At 32.7% G+C, this 21297-nt stretch overlaps 1 protein-coding gene across 14 annotated transcripts; it reads right to left on the bottom strand.

Annotated features, from left to right (window-relative positions):
- Nucleotides 1-661: 661 nt before the first annotated feature.
- LOC131071105 (uncharacterized) lies at nt 662-14692 on the bottom strand. Of its 14 annotated transcripts, XR_009359537.1 has the most exons (10): nt 14178-14676; nt 11126-11202; nt 10867-11006; nt 10603-10692; nt 1842-1931; nt 1478-1722; nt 1313-1381; nt 1148-1216; nt 960-1073; nt 662-852 (listed from the first exon to the last, which is right to left on the bottom strand). XR_009359537.1 is itself a non-coding variant. In XM_059214291.1 (3 exons), the coding sequence occupies exons 1-3, from the start codon at nt 14566-14568 to the stop codon at nt 10588-10590; spliced, it is 360 nt and encodes a 119-aa protein (XP_059070274.1). In that variant the 5' UTR covers nt 14569-14692; the 3' UTR covers nt 10486-10587. The 14 variants fall into 14 exon arrangements, 1 of the variants encoding a protein (XP_059070274.1); XR_009359544.1 differs by lacking the exon at nt 11126-11202 and having other exon boundaries at nt 1478-1931; nt 10867-10953; nt 14178-14257; nt 14394-14679; XR_009359538.1 differs by having other exon boundaries at nt 1478-1931; nt 10867-10953; nt 14178-14678.
- Nucleotides 14693-21297: the final 6605 nt, after the last annotated feature.

The following is a 21297-nucleotide window of genomic DNA, read 5'->3' on the forward strand; positions in this document are numbered from 1 at the left end:
TCATGCGACCCCAGGGGTTCAAACAGATCGACCATATGTGTCCTGGATTTGAAGAAATAGTCCGTCGAATTTTGATAATTTTTTGGACTCAAGGCACTTGAGAGATCGCATTGGTATGGTATGACTCTCGACGTTCTGGTGCTTTGGGATGCATGACAAGGGCATGCCTAGTGTAAAAATGTCCACTCGGTTGCGCTCGCGACGTCGGTTTGTACACACGATGAACAAAATTTGACCATTGCGAGTGTGAGGGTTGTCTCGCACCAAACACATTGTTGTTTATATTCATATTGTCAATTTTTATTGTTTATATTCATATTATTGATTACATATGCAAATATTCATTTAAATTTTTAAAAGGGCAACCACCAAATACAACGAATACACAATAATGAACTGAATACAAGGAGTTTTGTAGGGTTAATTCAACATTTTAGAAATTTTATCAAATCATATTCCACGATTGTAATGTTTTATATCATATATTTTTGTTGTTTATATTCATATTGTTGATTACATATATAAATATTCATTTAAATTTATAAAAGGACAACCACAAAATACAACAAATACAAAATAATGAACTCAGTACACATTTATTGGATCGAATATCAATATTTATATATATATATATATATATATATAAAAGGCATGTCTGCCAAGTCAATACAAGTATTACTAAAATGTGGCATATGCCATGTCCAAATCGATATATAATAAAAATGTAAAATATATCTACATGTATTGGTCATTCTATGACCAAAACTAACACTATATGATCCTAAACTTGTGGTGGATCATCAAAATCAAGCCTCTTCGATGCAGTACACAACTCTGTAGATGGCTGCAAAACTACAATTCAAAAGCCAAGTTAGAATTCTTTTGTAGAAAATAGTTCACAATTAACAACATAACTATGCATTTAACTATAATTCCTTTGCAATTGAAATATAGATCACCTCATCAGCTGGTCTAGGAGCTAATGTCTTTGCTCTCCTCTCCTTGTCACTCTTAGGAATTTTCTTGAAGACATACTTAAATGGATCCACGTTATGGTTGTACCGCGAAGGGGTCTATTGTAGATTAAATCTACAATTAAATATATTAAAAATACTTAAAATCTATAATATAAAGAACAATGACGTACCTATGCCTAAGATGCTTCTCCAATGGACTGAGGATGGCTCACCATCGATGTAGAAACTGTCACTATTACCTATACAAAAAATGTTCAAAGATTAAATACAATTAATATAATGATAAGTATTGAAGGTTAAAAACAATTAATTTTACATATCAAATAAAAGTGTACCGGATCCTGAGATGCTTCTCTAGTGCACTGAGGAGGGTTCGCCATTGATGAAATAGGTATGGATATTTCCTGTATGAAAAAATTATAAGATTATAATATATCACAAGTTGACATGTACGCGTGCATATAATCATGAAATCAAGAAAATAAAGTAGAGATGCATACCTCCGCCCCTTCTTGATCCACGGGCGAATCAAGTGCATTCAACAAATCCACATAGCTCAATAGCCGTTGTACATGTAAAATAGACAAAAAACACTAATCAATCTACAAACCCCAACTAATACTTGATTTCAACATTTTCAAACAATTGGACAACTAAAAATGTGTTCAATTACCTTCTTCCCACATTTTGGCGTCTTCGAGGAATTCTTTTTCTTAGGATGAGCCCTAGAAGCGGAGGGGGTACCCTAAAAAAACAAAATTAACATGAGATATTATTACAGATAATAAATTAAACATTATTTTAAAAATCAGAAATTAAATGACTTGCATATTCCATCAAAACAATACATAAAAAGGGTTGTACAAAATATGATATTGTATAGCCTTGTAGGCCAAAATCGATCGCTGAGAGAGTGATGTCATTAATCTGGGACATTTCGTCCCCTGTCAACACCTACAAACCAAAAATTGGACCAAGCATTAAAGATAGTTAGTATATGTTGTATTTTTTTGAATTCAAAGTGTATTATTCTATTTTAATATGTTACAAAATTTATACCCCAGGCATCGAAGTTGCAACTATAGTAACTAGGGGAGGAGCATGGGATACCGTTGTTGCATCCTGAAATGCATATTATTTGTCTCAATTTAAATCGATGTATAAATGAAAATTTATTTATGTAATTATAAATTTAAAGTGACTGATAAATAAAATGCTATGTATTCAAATCAACACACCCGTGTCTATCGCTCATGGGCAAACACCATGTCCATCAACTCATCTGTCAGCGTGAAATCCTTAGTCGTGTGGGCCTGACATCTAGTCCCACAAATCGTGCACGAGATGAGAATCCATCTGCATTGGTTGCATCATCTATCCTAGAGCATATTCCGGAGCAACTGACACACATATGTTGGATGGGCTCTTTGTCGCCACCTAATGGCTCATCATCTAATACAATATGGTGTGCTAATGACGTCCCATGCTGGATGATGGCACCAATCAACAATGTGGCCGCCTGAAGAGTCTGTAGCTCCATCGACTCTTTCAGCTCTACTGGGATAGCCTGATGCACCTTGGGTTTGGGTGCTAGGGGGCGGCGACTCTCCACGGGTAATCGCCTACGGGCTCCAGGTCTATTTTAGGCAGAGCCACCACCTCCAGCATGGAACTCTCTCATGTCAAAATAGTTTGGGCGCACATTGAGCACAAACTCACAATATACTTTTCTCAAAAAATATAATGGCACCTCATAATTATTACAAGGTGGATCATCAATGACCATCCACCACCTCTGCCAAAAAAGATTCTTCATCTGCACATTGGTACACCAATGTATGGGAAACCTCTTTGCATTAAGAGGTAATGACTAACTAGTTTTGGGATCAACAAAAAAGACACATATTTATTGTTTAGTAATATTTTTGTTTTTTACTCCATCATATGATAGCCCATCAGCATAGAATTGATGACACCTATCCCTAAAGCTTCCCCATTTGGTAATTTGTGTGGAAACAACTATGGCAGCACTAGCTAACGTTTCTAGGCTAGTGGCAAGGGATTGATGATGCTCAAGTTCAGAAGTTTTCAATTTAATAATCAGTCTATTAATTTTTGACGTATTTTGTCCTAACTGATTAATTAATTGCTCCTGTGTTTTGAGTGTGCGGTCAAAAGGAGGAGTTGGGGGTTGTTCTTGTGTGTTTTTAGAAGGTACATTTGGTTGTTCTCGTGGGTTTTCAGGAGGTGCATTTGGTTGTTCTTGTTGTGGATTAGAAGAATATGGTTTTTGAAACAAAAAATGAAAAAACCTAATCAAAATTAATGAAATTAAATTCAAAATGTAAAACAAATTGATCAAATAGGAAAGAAAGACAAAAATAAACAAAAACTAACCTTGATCCATAGCTTGGAGGACAAATCTAGCACCCCATTCGCAGTTTAGGAGAGGAAATAAAAAAAAACGAAGTAAAAATGCGTTATTCATGGGTAAATGAGACCCAGTTTTTTTAAAAACTTTTTTTTAACAGGCACCGCGTACGCAGTTATATTTGGATTTTTAGCACGTACACACTCATTTTTCTATGAGCAGTGCATATGCGCTCATTTTCCTAGGTGTAGCGCGTACGCGCTCATTTTCCTAAAAGCAGCGCGTACACGCTACCTTCTCTGGGCTCGGGAAGAACAACCTAAGCGCGTACGCGGGAATTTCAAATTTTAGAACCGCTTACGTGCTGCTTGTTTTTCTATGTTTTTTTTGGGTGGTGTCCACTTTTCTGACCACCATCTTTGTGCACATACCTGCCACTAACAATGAAGCTGAATTCCAAGCGACTTTAAGAGGACTGCAGCTAGGGAAGGAGCTTGGGGTGCAAAGAATTCATCTGGAGGGAGACTCATTAAATGTGGTTAATGCGGTTCACTATAACAACATCCCTAGTTGGCGCCTTAGCCAGTGGCTTCAACCGATTCTGGTGCTGCTAGCCACCTTTGATGAATTTTGGATTAGCCACATCTATAGGGAAGATAATGGAGAGGCTAATAGACTCTCTAAATTGGCGATAGTCGTTGGTGACCCCCCCTTGGCTCTCTGACTGGGTCTCTCTGACTAGTTTGTTACCCCTATTGAACTCCCACCGGTTGATATGGCCCATTTATCTTGCCAGTAATGGTGCTTTCCGGTTGAGTTTGTCGGTAGTGGTCTTTGCCGATTGTCTTCTCCTTCCAGATGATGTTTCTTTGATTGGTCGGTCAGTGACGGTGCTAACTGGTAGTATTTCCTCCATCGGTTGACATGGAATCCCGACTATCTCATTGATGGGGGTGCTCTCTAGTTGAGTTTCTTGCCGGATGCGTTCTCCTTTCTCCTTCCGATTGAGTTTCTCTCCATTTGAAACATCGGTTGTGGTGCAAACCGGTGCATTGCCTCCCCGGTTGCCGCTTTATTTTTTCTTAACCTAATGGTTGTGGTTTCCTGTGGATTGATCGATCGATTGATTTGTTCACCTGTTAAGGTTTCTTCTTGTCACCGAGATGTGGCACACTGCCATCATTATTGGTCTGTGTCGGTTTGGGCCCCGTGGCAATTGGACATAAGTGTACTTTAATTAATATCTAGTTGCAACTAGATCCTTTCAAGATTTGCTTATAATTACTTGATGGTTAAAGTCGATCGATATTAAGTTGACGAGCTTTGGCTCAGAAGATGTTTGGACACTGGCATTTCACGCATGTGTGTATTCAATTGGCATGAACTACTTGCTTGGTGTCGTATCCCTTGGTTTGATGACTTGCTAATTAACAATGGAATGCACTCATTTTTCCATCAAACATTTGCTTTCTTCACTCGATGACTTGCTATGGAGACCCCAATTCTCCTTGAAGCTACTTGTTGACAAATGGCCTTCTTGGGCGAAATCACTAACATACGTCTGCAGGAGGTCCTCTACTCTCGACACCCTCTTATGCTTCACAACCTTAAAATGATACTGGGGAAGGAATTCCCTATGAATTATCATAGGTACAGAGCCAATGTTGATATCCCGACCTTTTTCCTTGCAATGGTGATATACATGGGGACTAGCAAGCAGAGAGAAAAGTTGTTAACTTAAATGATGTTTAAACATCGTCTGTTGAGGGAAGATGTTGCGTTGGACAATATTGATGCCAACCTGAGATTACCGCTTCCCCAAAATTACTATATGTCCTTGGGCAACGGGGTGAAGGTGAGGAAGTTTATGATTATGAACTCTTTGAACTTTGATGCTCTTCAAGCAACCTGGCCTACCATTACCAGGAATATTGAATTTCTGCTTAAGGCAGCTGGCATTCAAAATGACTTCATGTCGGATTGGAGGGCATCATTTCTTCGAGACGAAGAGTTAGCGGGTGTTGATGGATTTGGGATTCTGGAGAATGGAGATTTGGTGGATGGTAATGACTGGGGGTTTGAGCTTGGTGAGGAGTGGTTCCCAAACAACTATTGACTCCCTAGGGAGAAGGCAGAATCAACGACTCACTCGAACTATGGCACTGAATGCCCTATTGTCCTGGATGCGGCTCATGCTCCTGTGGATGTTGACTCTGAAGATTCCGTTTGACTCCGGTGTCACCTCTCTCTTTGATTTCTCTGTTTTGGTTATTGTCTTTTTTTGTTTAAAGGCCTCTGTTATCTACTTCTAGAGGTTGGCATCTGATGTTTTGTACTTATCCAACCTCCATTGCTGGTATTTTTGTATAAGTAATAGAGCTAGAGTAGGGGGTTTTCTTCCTAGTTCTTTCCCCCTACTGCTCTCATTGAATTGGGCCTTGTATTCTCTTATTTTGATTAATACAAGGGTGTTGCCCCTCTGTAGCTATTTACTTATTAAAAAAAAAAAATGTATTAAAAAGGGTCATAAAAAAGTGGGTGCTAAAAAGGGTTCTAAAAATGGATCATAAAAAAGAAACTAAAATTGAGTACTAAAAATGCTCCTAAAAATGAGTACTAAAAACGGATCATGTCATAAAAATAAATCATAAAAATGGGTACTAAAAATAGATCATAAAGATAAATCATAAAAAATGGCTCATTAAAATAGATATCTTAAAATTGGGTCATAAAAAAGGGAACTAAAAATGGGCCATCAAAATGGATACAAAAAATGGTTACTAAAAATGGGTCATAAAAAAGAGTCATCAAAATAAATTAAAAAAGGGGTAGCTAAAAATAAATCATTAAAATGGGTACCAAAAGTAGGTCATTAAAAATGAGTACTAAATTAGGTCATTAAAATAGATATCCTAAAATTGGGTCATAAGAAAGATAACTAAAAATGGGTCATCAAAATGGTTACTAAAAATGGATCATAAAAATGAGTCATCAAAATAAATGAAAAAATGGGTAACTAAAAATGAATCATAAAAATGGATCATTAAAAATGAGTACTAAATTAGGTCATAAAAAATGGGTACTAAAAATGGTCATCAAATAGACATACATCCTAAGTGCATGATATGAGTTTCATGCAAGCTTGAAACAAATAATCGATAACTATATCACATATACATAAGAATGAATGCCACCAATCATTATGAATAAACAAGTACACAACTATTTTAAATGCCTAATCTACACCTAACCATTATGAATGCTTAGTTTTATTGTGTATTGAGGCCAGTGACAATAAGTTACATGCAATTGTCATGCGTAAGAATCAATCTCACTCAACCATGATGTATGAACAGACACACTAGACACAACATACAAGTTTAGTTTGACTTTTGAACAAAAACCATATAGAGTCACTATCAATCAACCATGATGCATAATCTTTTAACATACAATGGTAATATAATCAATGTTATTTGACCATAACATGACCCTAACACATGCAAACTAAGGCATGTCATAAAACTTGATGCCAGACTATTTGAGAAAAAACAAGTAATAGAATTTGTGGCACATGGTTAATGTAATGCAAAAGAACACCAAACACTCAATAATGGTTAGATCTACAACTCTATAATTTTTTTTTATATAATCAATGTTATTTGACCATAATATGACCGTAATACATGCAAACTAAGGCATGTCATAAAACTTGATGCCATACTATTTGAGAAAAAACAAGTAATAGAATTTGTGGTACATGGTTAATGTAATGCAAAAGAACACCAAACACTCAATAATGGTTAGATCTACAAATTAGCTATAATTTTTTTATATATAATCCATAAGGCTCAGCTAATCATTAAGTTGTTCACATGCAATTATCACTTACTCCATGAATAGGCACCTTAAGTAATTCATATGAGTTTCATGCAAGTTTGAAACAAAATCCATATAACTCAATCACATATATACCATATAAACTTTTTAAAAGTAATAAATACAACTTAATCATGTTTTATAATCATAATGCACAAGAGTGAATTTCACTATTGTTTATGAATGAATAAGCATAGTAATCATTGTGAATCTACATCTAAATATTATAGATACTTAGTTTTATTGTGTATTGAAGTTAGTGACAAGATTCATACAATTGTCATGCACAACAACTACTCTAACTTGGCCATGATATATGAATAAGCACACTAGACAAACCATAAGAGTTTAATTTATTTTTTAAACAAAAACCATTTATCAATAATGACACATATATTACAATACCCATCATATAAATTTATATAAGAAACATGCACAAGAGTTAATCTTATCAACCATGATGCATGGAAAAACATACTAAGCACACCATATAAGTTTGGTACAACCTTCAAACAAAACACATTCAACTCAATGACATGTGTTATTAAAACATGCAAATAAATCCATACAAATAAATTAGATGCAACATTGAAACCTTCATACAAAAGCTATACAATCATCATGTAGAAGAGTAAATATCATGCAACCATGATGAATAAACAAGTATAATAAGAACACATGGTAGGAATTAGACACAACCTTCAAAAAACACACTAAACACACCATAAAAGTTTGTTGCAACCTTCAAACAAAACCCATTCAACTCAATGACATGTGCTATTAAAACATTCAAACAAATCCATACAAATAAATTAGATGCATCATTAAAGCCTTCATACAAAAGCTATACAATAATCGTGTAGAAGAGTGAATGTCATGAAACCATGATGAATAAACAAGTGCATTAAGAACACATGGTCGGAATTAGAGAACAACCTTTAAACAAAATCCATATAACTCAATGATATATACACTATCCAAATAAAAAATGAAACCCATACAATTTATAACACTAGAACGTAAATTTTATTAATCATTATTGGCTATTAAGCATACTAAAGATACAATTTAGCACACTAGAACATAATATCATTAATCGTGATTTATGATCCATACAAATTAATGTCATTTAGCCATTACACAAATGCATCATAAATTAAATAATTAAATAATTTGAAAAATACCAAAAAATAAAATAAAACGAAAAAATATTTCTATTAAATACAAGTGAAAGTAGTTATTATTTTAAAATTTCATTGATCATACATATAAAAGATATATTTACAATTGTTGAATTAGTAATGATTAAACTACTTTAATTAGTTTTCAAAATAAATATTTGATTAACCAAATGATTTAGTTAAATTAATTTTGAAAATAGAAAAATTAATTAAAAAACATTTTAAAAAACCAATAATAAAGACCCTCCTAAGAAAAGAAAAGAAAAATTTAATTAATTTAATTGTTAAGGAATGTTTACAAATAATTTAGGTCTTCATCAATACACAAATATATTTATAGCTAAAATATGGGCATTTTTTGAACCTCACACATTTCACACCTAACATTAATAAACTTCTTAACATCAAAATCATTAGAGGATGTATATATAATGTATATATTTATTATCCAAAAATATTTGTTTCACTTGTCATTTATATTCTTTTAACCAACTCTATAGTTTATGAGATAAGTAAAAATATATTTGAAAGAAAACCAAGAATAAAATCAATACATGAATAGCACATTTTTTATTATAAAAAAAAAAACAAAAAAAAACCTAATAATAAAACAATTTGTATAAGAATAAAATATCTGTTTCACTTGTCATTTATATCTAATGTGAATATTTAATATTTAAAAATATTTGTTTCACTTGTCATTTATATTCTTTTAATAGACTCTAAAACTTATGAGATAAATAAAACTATATCTGAAAAAAATTCAAAAATAAAATCAATATATGAATAGTACATTTTTAATTATTAAAAAAAAAAACCTAATAATAAAACAATTTGTATAAAAAAAGAAATGTTTTATAAAAATCTTTAATCAAAATAAATTTCAAATATATAATTTTGATTTATAATAGGAAAAGAGTCAATATGAGGAAGGTTTGTTGAAGATAAAGAACAACCCGATGGAACAAATAAGCACAAGAGAGTAGTCAAAACAATGCATTGCTAGAAGGAAACGGCTCCAATTTCAGAACTTATGAATCCTGCTAGTGTTAAGAAATGGAATAGGAAATGATGAGGGGATGAAAGAGTACAGGTGAATTAATAAATGGAATTGACTAGAAAGACTAATCTGGTGACAATCTTAAATGGAGGGAATTTTGCTATAATTATAATTTGGCACTCATAATCACAAATAATTACACTCAAATGATTGGAATATATATAATTGATATTCCAATCATTTATAAAATATCACTGTTGCATGACACATGTATACTTAAAGTGGATATGAAAACAAACATGCAAAGTTAGATCGCGAGTCCAGTGAAGGTCTTCCCTGCTTGGATACGTATTCAATTGTGAATGGATAGATAAGATCAATAACTGAATAAATGAAAACCTAATGTGATGTGTCCCAAAATAAAGATCGTATGAAATGCACAAAAAGGATTTACTAAGATGGCTTTAGGAACTTTCATATTACCTAATGCACACGGTGGTTTAAATAGCAAGTCTATTATACCCCTATAATGTATCAAAATTTCAAATGTAACATGCACAGATCAGTTCTAAACAATTAGCTCTGGGAAAGTTTAGAAAGTGACAAGTTTTGCAACCTATGACAATTTGTAGTCACTATTAACAATTAGTTAATAGAAGTATAACATGATTAATATGTAAGTGGATTTTGGGGTGAGGTGTGTCTTTAAGTTTTTAAGGATTATGATATATTTTTAATTCATTTTGGAACCACTATAATAAAATAAGTTTATTTTTTATAACAAATCAGATAATAAGATTAGACTTTTTCAATAAATTGTGTAATTTATTTGTATCAATATTTTAGATTAAATTTAATGATCTGACATCTAAATGAAGATGAAAAGTAGATTAGATTGTAGATTAGTCTTCCTAAATATTATATGAGAGAGATAGGGAAAAAGGTGAAGAGAATGAGAAAAAATGATGGATTGTAGTATTTGAGGAAACTAATCCACAATCTAATTTAATTTTCTTCCTCACTTTGTTGATGGATCATTGAATGTGATCCAAAACATTAATACAAAAAATTAGGCAATTTACTCCAAATACATGTTTTTATCTTCATGAACTTAAAAAACGATGTCTTAAATCACATAATTTTTATCGAATCAACAAATAGACAATCTCAGTTGTTACTTCAAATAGTACTCACCGAATTAACATCACAGCTCCTTATAGTTGATCCAATTTGAATTGATAAGTCATATGCTTTCTGACATGTCAGCCACACATGTTTTCCTTCCTGGGCAAGGAAGAAATAAAGTAAATTGAAAAATAACAAATGGACCAACAGACCCAGATATACTAACACAATGAAATCAGCAGTAGAAAATGGGCATTACTGAAACTGAATTGAGCATTCAAAGCTGAAATGTATTTTCTTAGTTCTATTTTGGATTTGCCATGATGAATTTACCTTCCATATGTTTCTAGTTCAGAATGAAACAGAGGGATACAGTCCAACATATTCTCACTACTTGGCAGGAATTGTACATCTTGAACTCTGTTCCATAGAACCACCACTACTCACTTGTTGGAAAGGGAACCAATTTATATCTATAATAATAAGAATATTTAATTAATTAATAAATACATCAAAAATAGATTATGATCCCTGCAAGAATAATTTACACATAAAATACTACTTTCATATGCAGAATATTATTTCCCATTACCTTGCACTGTCAGAGGTGTCCATACAGCCAGAACTAAATTTTCTTTAGTTTGTTCATGTTGGCATTACTTTATCAGTCTGAAACAGTAAATGTGAATTATTGGGATTCCAAAGGATGTAAGAAGTAGTTATTCGATACAAAAGAAAACGAGACAAGATAGACGTCTGTCAAAAAGAAACAAAATTCAATTTTCACTTCATAATATGGCAGTAAGGTTAATTCATAAAAACCAGAAATGCACCCAACAGATTATTAGAGGGATCATGCTTCTTAAATTAGATTATATCTAGTTTTACCGATCCATCCACCAGTTTGTGCATACCGTGCAAGTTCATTGTTCAGATCAGCCTGAAATGTTACGCTGAAAAATATAGAGAAAATCAGCCTCAAATTCATTTAAATTCAAGCAAGAAGAATACAATTGAGATCAAAAGCTCTGAGATGTCTTTCTAATTGTTTAGTACAGCAAAAGAGGTGTCTATTTGACCTCAATCTCCCGTGTTGTTTTCCAACTATTTCCAATTATTTAAGTCCATGTAGCAAGAACTGTTGTTCCCCTGAATCATAACCACAAAGACTGAACATTTCATCACCAGTTCCTAAGAAATCAGATTCTGTTAGTTCTTGAACTTAGAGACACGCTACCATTCCTAAATGTCAGCTCTCTCGCAAATTTTCAAGATGAAAATAGAAAATGGAATGCATAACCCCTTTCTAAGATAAAGGGAAGGGTATAAGGGGGGGTGTATGATGTCATTCTTTCTCATCAATCAGCAGTGGCGAATCACCTTTCCATTTTCAATCTCACAGTGGCCTAGTATTTGGTTATGTGGTCGTTTCTGGACAGCTTGGCTACAAAATATGGCATAAACATAGTTGAGATGTCAGCATTTGTGTGACAGACAATGGAGCAATGTATGGTAGTAGGTACCGATGGAATAATAAATGCCTCAGGATGTCATATCATATGCAAGCCTTTGCAAGAGGTAATATTTCCACTTCAAGAATAACATGGCATAAAAAATATTTGAAAAATATTATCTTGTCCAGATTCTCCATTCATATCATATTCTTTTGCTTGCTTCAATTCTTCTTGGATATGCGACTTTCCCTATCCCTAAAGTATTCGCTAGTTCTCCCTCTCTAGCATAATAGCATTACGTCTTTTCCTCTATTTAATTTTACTTCCCAGATTAAATGCATACTGGGATCTTTGATACAATGTAGTGTCAAACTGCTAGTTCATCATGTATCTACGAACTCATCAAAATTTTGATTGACTTGCTCGTCAATCCTGCACATAGCGACTGTGATTTATAATTTTATAAAACATATTTACTCTTCAACAAAAAAAACTAAATTTGTACTAAGTTCTAAAATTGCCTAGGCAAACTCTGGTGGTAAGTCTTAAGAGTAGGAATTTGGTCCACAAATGCTTTATGATATTTTTCAGAATCTGATTTTCCCCTTATGTTACCTTGTGACATCCTTCTGCAAGTCCTCCTACCATATGGCCACATGGAATTTCACAAACACTGAAGATTTCATCATCAGTTCCTACGAAATCAGATTCTGTGGATAAGAAAACAGAATTTGGAATGCAAAAAATTGAAGACCTTGAAGCTAAAAAAACTAAAAATATCAACAGAACGGGGTACGAATTCAACAGACACCGGACTGAAGGAATCTGTACATCAATCTGAAACCCTGACAGATTCCATTAAGATCAAAATCACAGGAGCAAGTTGAAACCCTAGCAAATTCCAAGGTTACCATGAACCTAGACTTGAAAAGCACTGTGAATTCCATGGACAATGAAACAAATAGCACAAGCAATCTAGAATCCGCTACAAATTCTAGAGAAAGTAAAACTTGAGGAATTCAGATTCTACGAGCATACAAACGCATAACACAGAGATCTTGGCAAATTCAGAAAAGGCAGAATAAGAGAAAAAATTAGAAAGCACAAAAGAAAGTACCTTCCAAAGTTCTTCACAGACAGATAAAAAGGAAGCAGAGTCCCTGGCAACAGAAACCCTGAATAATTCAACAGACACGGAGATGGAGAGCGACATTTCTGCTGAGAAACCTAGAAAATAGGAGGAAGAATGGGAAAGAAAATCAGAGGAAGAAGAATAAAGAAACTCAGAGGAACAAGAGGATCGGTTCAAGAATTTAGGGAACTTCCATGGAAGAATCACGACACGGTAGAGAAGGTTGCAGACCATTTGGCTAGATATGGACAATTTCTGTTGCTTTTTTGCAGTCACTTTTCCGTAGAAAGGAGAAGCCTATGAAGAATCTTTTGTAGGAGACATGTGCTCCACATGAAGCATTTGAATCACAACTTTGTGGCATGCTCTGTAATCATGGATGGGCATCCACAAATTGGGTTTACAAATTATTCCATGGAGATTCTTAAGCAAGAACAATTGACAGCTGTAAATCTAACTCATCACTCATTGGAAACATCCTGCCAGTCTGAGGTACAAGTGGAGCTTTAGATCATGGAATGTACTATTAAAACATCAGACAAACAAATAGCTCGAATGTTATTTTTCTTGACTACCATGATATATTTATACATGGCTACAACTGTACGCCTTATAAAAGGGCATTTAAATCCATTAAAAGAAAATAAACCTACAGCAGGAAATATGTGGAAGCTACAACAGGAATATGAATCATTTGACAAAATTTCATCAACAACATTTCACTTTTTGGAATGCAATCATTGTTGAACATGGCTACAACTGTACGCCTTATAAAAGGGCATGTAAATCCATTAAAAGAAAATAAACCTACAGCAGGAAATGTGGAAGCTACAGCAGGAATATGAATCATTTGACAAAAATTCCTCAACAACATTTCATTTTATGGAATGTAATCATTGTTGAACATGCACAGAATGACTTGATAAGCTAAAGTATTTTGCAAGCCAACTGTAAATCCAAATTCATCCAATTAATGCGAATCTTTGGAACAGGGTATGGAAACCTATTAGAAAATAAAAGCAATTTCAAAACAATCAAAAGTGAATTTGAATACATACCAGGGCTTTGAATGTTATAAGAGGAGTCACATCAACACGCTTGGAATTCCCGGTTACGCAGTCCCCAGTAAACATAATCTCTATCCTCATCCAGCTCAAATTAAAAGAAAAATGATCACATAATAATGCAGGAAAAACTTAAAAAAAGAAAAAAGAAGAACAGAACAAACAGAAAACTCCATTTCAAAACAATCAAAAGTGAATTTGAATACATACCAGGGCTTTGAATGTTGTAAGAGAAAGTCACATCAACACGCTTGGAATTCCCGGTTATGCAGTCCCTAGCAAACATAATCTCTATCCTGATCCAGTTAAAATTAAAAGAATAATGCAGAAAAAACTGAGAAAAAAGAAAAAAGAAAAGAACAGAACAAACAGAAGGCATGGCCATGGTCAAACGAAAAAACAGAGCACAAACAGAGAAAGAAACTCCATTTCAATATGAGGAGGAGAAATCAAATTTAACTATAATTTGAATGCCGTTGGGTTAGGAGCGGGGTAACGGCTGTTCTTTTTTCCAGTTTGCTTTTTAAACTTAACGGTTGCCGTTCATACAAATGGATATTTTGGAATATAATGATTGAAACATAGGAACAGATATTTATCGTTGTCTGTTTGCCGTCTGTCAATTTTATTTTTCATTTTCATTTGGAATGACTTGCAACTAAGTTTATGCTAGGGTAACCTCCCTATACATTTTTTTTTTGTCTTAGAGTTGTGTATGTCAATATTTTAGTTAGTTTTATTCTTTTATTTAGTGTTTTTAGATGTGAAATTAAAATTGATCATTTATTTTCAATTATTGACTTTTTGTTTGGTTTTTTGAGGTGTTGGAAGCTACATTAAATGATCAATTAAAGATCTGTAAAAATTAGTCATGAAATGCTTTTACTATTTTGTCTCTTGATTCCATTTTGTTTTTTTAATATAGCACTATTTATCCTCCTAATATAAATATGGTGTAACAAATGTGAGATGGTGTTCTCACGCATTTTTTGATTTGTTCCTATCTTGAAATGTTCAGTTATAATAACGTACCCCTAAATTATATCTTAAAAAGCTCCAACATGAAATTTTACTCGTAATCCTAAATTATATATTGTAATCATTGGATCATAATAATAGCATACTTGCAATGGAAAATGAGGAATGTATAAAATAAAATCTCAACACAACATTGTAATAATTTAATACTCATGTCTCTTATGTTGAGGGTTTAAAGACTTTTTAAAAAAAAAATTGGAAATATATTTATAGAAATTGGGGAGCATGGTACATTTCAAAATGTATGGGTATGGCAATAAAATTTGAATTTATAATTTTATCTTGGCATTGTTCTTAGTATATGGTTGTTAACATTCTATGAACTATTTTTGAATGAAAATGCGATTTAGTGCTACAATAAGTTTTAATCTTCTTTGGTCTTTGTGAACAATTATAGATGGGCATTTGTTATGATTAATGCTACTACAATTGTAACTATTTTATGTTGTAAGGTTACTATTGTTAAACAAAGAAAATTTTAATATTAGAATATTGATCTTCCATAATCATATTAGAATATTAATTTTTCATAATCTTTAGAGAAATCTTATTTTCCTTAAAAAATATATTATTAGAAATAACCAACATTTACTAAATTTTTAAGATACATAAAAAAGTGATTTTTTTTTTTCCATCATTACATTTTTCTAACAACAAAATTTTCACACCTACATTGATTTCCAATATTTTTAGCCGATAGGGTATTATTGTGGGGGAACCCCACATGAAACGCATGGTATCCCACGCCGGTTTTCTCATGTAGCTTAATTTTCCAGTGGTTCGTCCTATTTTGCCCATAAATAGATACCGCTAACGCCAAAATCTGAAATCTTGACCTCCTATTTCTGGTTAAGCAGAAGGTTAGAGGGCTTAATGTCTTGGTCAACGATCTTCTGCCACTGGAGTTGCTTTAGCTTCTCCAACATGTTTTGGTCTACATGAGGTTTGTTGGCCTCATAAGTACATTAACCTGGGGAACTATCGTGGGAACTATTGGGTGATCGTATGATTGTGCAAACATCATGGGAAAGGCAAGGATGCACCTATGTTTTAAGACTTGTGGCATTTTAGATACTTGTAATATTGAAATAATAGATGTAATGTTATATTGAAAAGATATTGTGTTGCATGTAAACATGGATCATTCATAAATTCTACTGAAGTGGAAATAGGTGTAACAACTTCCTTTAGGGCTGGCTTAAACATCACACACTAAGCTCTGACCAAGCTTAGGTGGCCGTGGGCCCAGTACTTTCATCTAACCATACATTCCCATCAATTCCGTCCAAATGAACAGCGTCGTTAACATTTGAATTTGAATTATTCTCGTGTAGAAGTCTTACTGTATGGAGAAAATAGGTTTCCATCCATATCGATGTTGATTTTTAGTGTACTCCCTTCTTGTGCCAAAATGGGAGCTTTTGGAAAGGGTAAACATCTAGCAAACCATAACATAAGGGCTTATCATAGTCGAACATGCTCTGGGAAATTTTATTACAATCGGAAATGCTTGGATAGACATTTATATGAAATGTGGAAGCATCGATGAGGTACATGAACTGTTTGACTTAATGCTTCCAAGCAATGTGGTCTTATGGAATGCTATGATTGCAAGATATGCCCGAAACGAGTTTAATGAAAAACGTTCAAATGCTTTCACCCAAATGCGATTAGCAGGTGTAAAGCTCTGTTGACATCCTCCAGCCAGTAAGAAAATGGGAGCTTTGGAATAGGGTGTGGACGTCCATCACAAGATCAGTTGGTGTAGCTGCAATGACCTTGGTAGACATGTATACAAAATGTGTAGAAAAGGCACATGAATTGTTTGACAAAATGCCTGAGAGAAATATGCTCCCACAGAACGCCTGATTACAGGATATGAATAGAATGGGTTTGTGGCAAAGGTTTTAGAGACTTTCAATCAAATGCAATTGTCAGGTCTAAAGCTTTGCCAACATCCTTCCAGCTTGTGCTAAATTGTAAGTTTTGAAAATGGCTAAGAACATCTATCAGAGGATAAATAATAGAGGAATTTTGTCACATGTTGTAGCTACAACTGCCATGGTACATATTTTTAATAAATTTCATATCATAAGTCATTACATCAATTATTGAATAATATCTGAGATTAAGAAGGTTTATCAAGATGATGAAATATGTTTAGATTGATGTTTATTATGTGTGAGATTTGTGATGTTTTTAAAATGTAGTGATTCATGTTCAAGCTAAAATTATCATTTTGAAGTTGGATAATTTTTTACTCATTTAAATACTATAATGATTTCTTATATCATTCCTCTTGTCATCTTATGACAACGTTTCATTTATAGAGTGATTTCCCTTCCACTATCATTATATTACCTCTTCTCACCCTATTTAGACATCCTATATTCTTCTCATATTACATCCAAACCTTCAATACACTAATGAAGTAGTTTGATCAGCTTAAGTAAAAACTGGATACTATGTTTGTAGCTCTAATTCTGTTATATTAAATATATGTTTCTTTTGGACATAGAGAATGAATTTATTAATTAAACCAAAATTATATATGACAAAGAACCAATAAAAAATTAATTAAAACAAAAAAAACAAATGAAACCCTCTTCATTGCCTCATGATTCTCTTAAGCGCAAAAACCCAACTTCTAACTCTTGTTATTCATCAATAATGTAAGAAAAGGGATTTTCCCTTTATATATATGAAATCAAAGAATTTTTCATCTTTATGCTCCAAAAATGATTAAGTGAGCGACTTTCAAGAATCCTAATGCCATCATATTTGAATGCAACTTACTTTCACATGGGTTGCAAAGAAAAATCAAATAATTTTTGAGTTGAGGTATTAGAAATAGTTAATTAATCTTGGTCTAGTAAAATAGGGTTGTAATAATATATTACATATTAATGAATCTTCCTACATTTATGTAGTATCAATGGGAACATTGTTGAATTCACATAATGTGGTGGTTTTTGACCAGTCTATCTTATTATTGGTAATAACCTATGACGTGGTATTTTGGTGCAATTTATATTTTTATTCTTTGGGTGGTATATAGTGTAATGATCACCATGACAATCAAGCATCATTATTAGAAAGGACCTCTTAAGAACAAATCAACTCATGGATATGAGATTGATTTAAAGCTTCACTTCTAATGAAATAGTTGCCTTGATGTTCCTTAATTAGTAGTTTTGTTAATCATGTCCCCTACATTAGAAGGCCTACATATGGGAGGATTTCATATTGATTATAGTAGTATATATCCCTAGTGTAGCTTAGAGTGTAGAGATTATATGTTTTTTATATCCTACACATTTAAAGATATGCATTTATTAAAGTTAAGGAACAAGTGGTGATAAATATGGAAGGAAATTATTAGTAATAATTTTAAGAGCATTCATTCAAATCCTTTAGGATTTTTAACTATAAACAGTGAATAATTGAAACTAGTGCATTGTAAATTGCTATTTCTTCATAATTTTTGTGTAGATGTATGGTAGGTGTTGACAACTTTCATGGTGATTCAAAGTAAGTGGCAAGTAGATGTCTCTAGCATCTTCACAATTCAATTATTTTTTAGATATAAGATCCATAGAGCTTGGCATAGGAAGGATTTATTTCATGAAATAGGTTCCATTACTTGATCCTATAGTTGGTAGTGTCTTGACAAATGTAATGTAGAACCCTAATACAACAGAGGTTGAATACCTAGTGGATTGTAATGTGGTATAGTGAATTCAAGATTTTGGCATTATTGAGTTTTTTTAATCCCTTGCTATTTATGATTTTGTTGGTTATGTTTGTGGTTTTTGTAGGGAGACATTTAGAAATTTATATCAATTTTCACTATTTTTTGGTTTATTGGTTTGTAATGGTAATTTAATGTTCCTTCATATTTTTGTATAGATACTTTATAATAGACTATAATGGTGATTTGTTCTCTTATGGATGTAATCTTTATATTATATTCATTTGATGGGAAATGTTTCTAATAGAATCCCTAATCAATTAATCTAGAGAAAGATAACACTAAAGAAAAAAATATAATCATTTCTTTTATTTTTATTTGAAAAAATTGAGATAGAAGACCAATTAGGGAGAATTAAGACATGAGATTTTATCACGCAATGTAGGATACATTAATGATAGCAAATAACAACTAAGCTAGTTTGAGATCTTGAATAAACATTCTAATTAGGAGGTCCTTATCTTCAAACCCATCACTATATGAAGAAACTAATAAATGATTTATGATCAAGTAAAATTCTATTTTTCTATCACACTTTATAATAGGTTTTAAAAATATATATTAAATTATTCATCATTGTAACACATTGTTAATGTGACTTAACTACTTCCAACTCAAAAAGATCATGCTAGAATTTTTTGAATTAGCCTAAAGACTAGGTAAATCAAGAGAGGGTCCAAACCCTTATATAACAACCAACTAGGCAAAAAGAGGATCTCACAAGCAATGAGACAACTAAAACGAAAAAAGAGAAAACTCTTTTTTGAACGAGATGCTTTTGATTGGAGCATCAAACTGACAGGAAAAAGCATCTAGAACCTATATTAGATTAAAAAATTTTAGATCAAACCTAGGTTTAGGTAAGAACCTCAAACCAAATTCAAAAAAAAACTTAAGCTAAGACAAAACAAGATAAGGGAATAGACAACAACCAATGGGTTTTTAAAGGCTCCCTAAAACCTTTTCCTATAGGACCACCTTGAACAAAGAATCTCTCATATAAGGAAAGAGACCACTAAGATTTAAAAACAAACTGGGTTTGAAATGCACCTAGAATCCTTGAAACAATACAATCACCTAGCCATTCCTAGAAAACAAGCACAATGAAAAGTGTAGTCAAGGAATGAACTAGAACATGAATGGCCAAGGATTTTGAAAGGCACCCCTAAACCTATTACTAGAATGAACCCCTACAAACACAACAATTAGGTACATAGGATCAAGGAAAACCCCACAACCCACCCCAATAGGACCAGGATCACCATAATTGGTAGAAGCCACCACAATAGGATCTACAAAACTAGCCTCAACAACAAGAACCGAAAGCCTTGTAGGAGAAAACAAAAGGGAAGATTCCCCCTCTAATAATCTAGATCTTAGAAAAACCACTCCCAATCAATATTGAAAGGGAGACCCACAAACCAGGAAGAAAAAGACTATAGCAATGAAATCCACAATCTAGACAATTGCGAGGAAGAAGTCAAACTAGAATATTATTGGAAATAATTTTATAACTATTAGGACACATTCTAAGTACACATAATCAATTATGCAATAAATTGTCACCAAAAATTTTCTATCTAAAATAGATATAGCCAAAACATTTTGGAAAGAGTTACTAATAAAAATGTGTAGTAGTACTTGGTTCCAAGTTATAAACTTTAAGAAATTATTTGAAAATGCATAATTATCTCCACTTCAATTTATTAGTGCCCAAATAGAAGGTTGATTTATTTCTCAAATAGAAATAATATTGTTGTTTCATACACAAAATAAGGATAACTTTATTTCATATGAATTCATCCATTGTTATAGATAAGCAAATCAAGCTACCCATATAATGCCAATATGAGAATCAACCAAATTGAAAATACTATGTTCTATGACTCGTCTTCAAACATGGAGTATAAAGATTTAAAATTAGAATTTTCATAATGATCATAACGTTTGTTTTCATTTACCCTTTCATTAATTGTTAAAGTTTGTGCCTCATTTGAGTCTTTTAAAATGAATGACTCATTTAATCATCTACAACTCCACATGGTAAACAATTAAGGGAAGCTAACTTTTTAATCTACTTTTCATCAGAAGTTATTATAATTAGGGTTTGATTAACTCTATAGTATTACTACAACTTATCTCTAAATAAATATTTAATGTGAATGATATTTATTTTTTTACTCACCTCATTTGGTTGATCATTCGCACATTTTTATTTATGGTCTCTTACTATTTTAATTGTCATCTTACTCCTCTTCTTCTCTAAATACTATTAGAATGGGTGAGATGGAAATAAATATAAGGATTTACGTGATTCCACAAAAA

This window comes from Cryptomeria japonica, chromosome 11 (genome assembly GCF_030272615.1).
Source record: "Cryptomeria japonica chromosome 11, Sugi_1.0, whole genome shotgun sequence".
Lineage (NCBI taxonomy): Eukaryota > Viridiplantae > Streptophyta > Pinopsida > Cupressales > Cupressaceae > Cryptomeria > Cryptomeria japonica.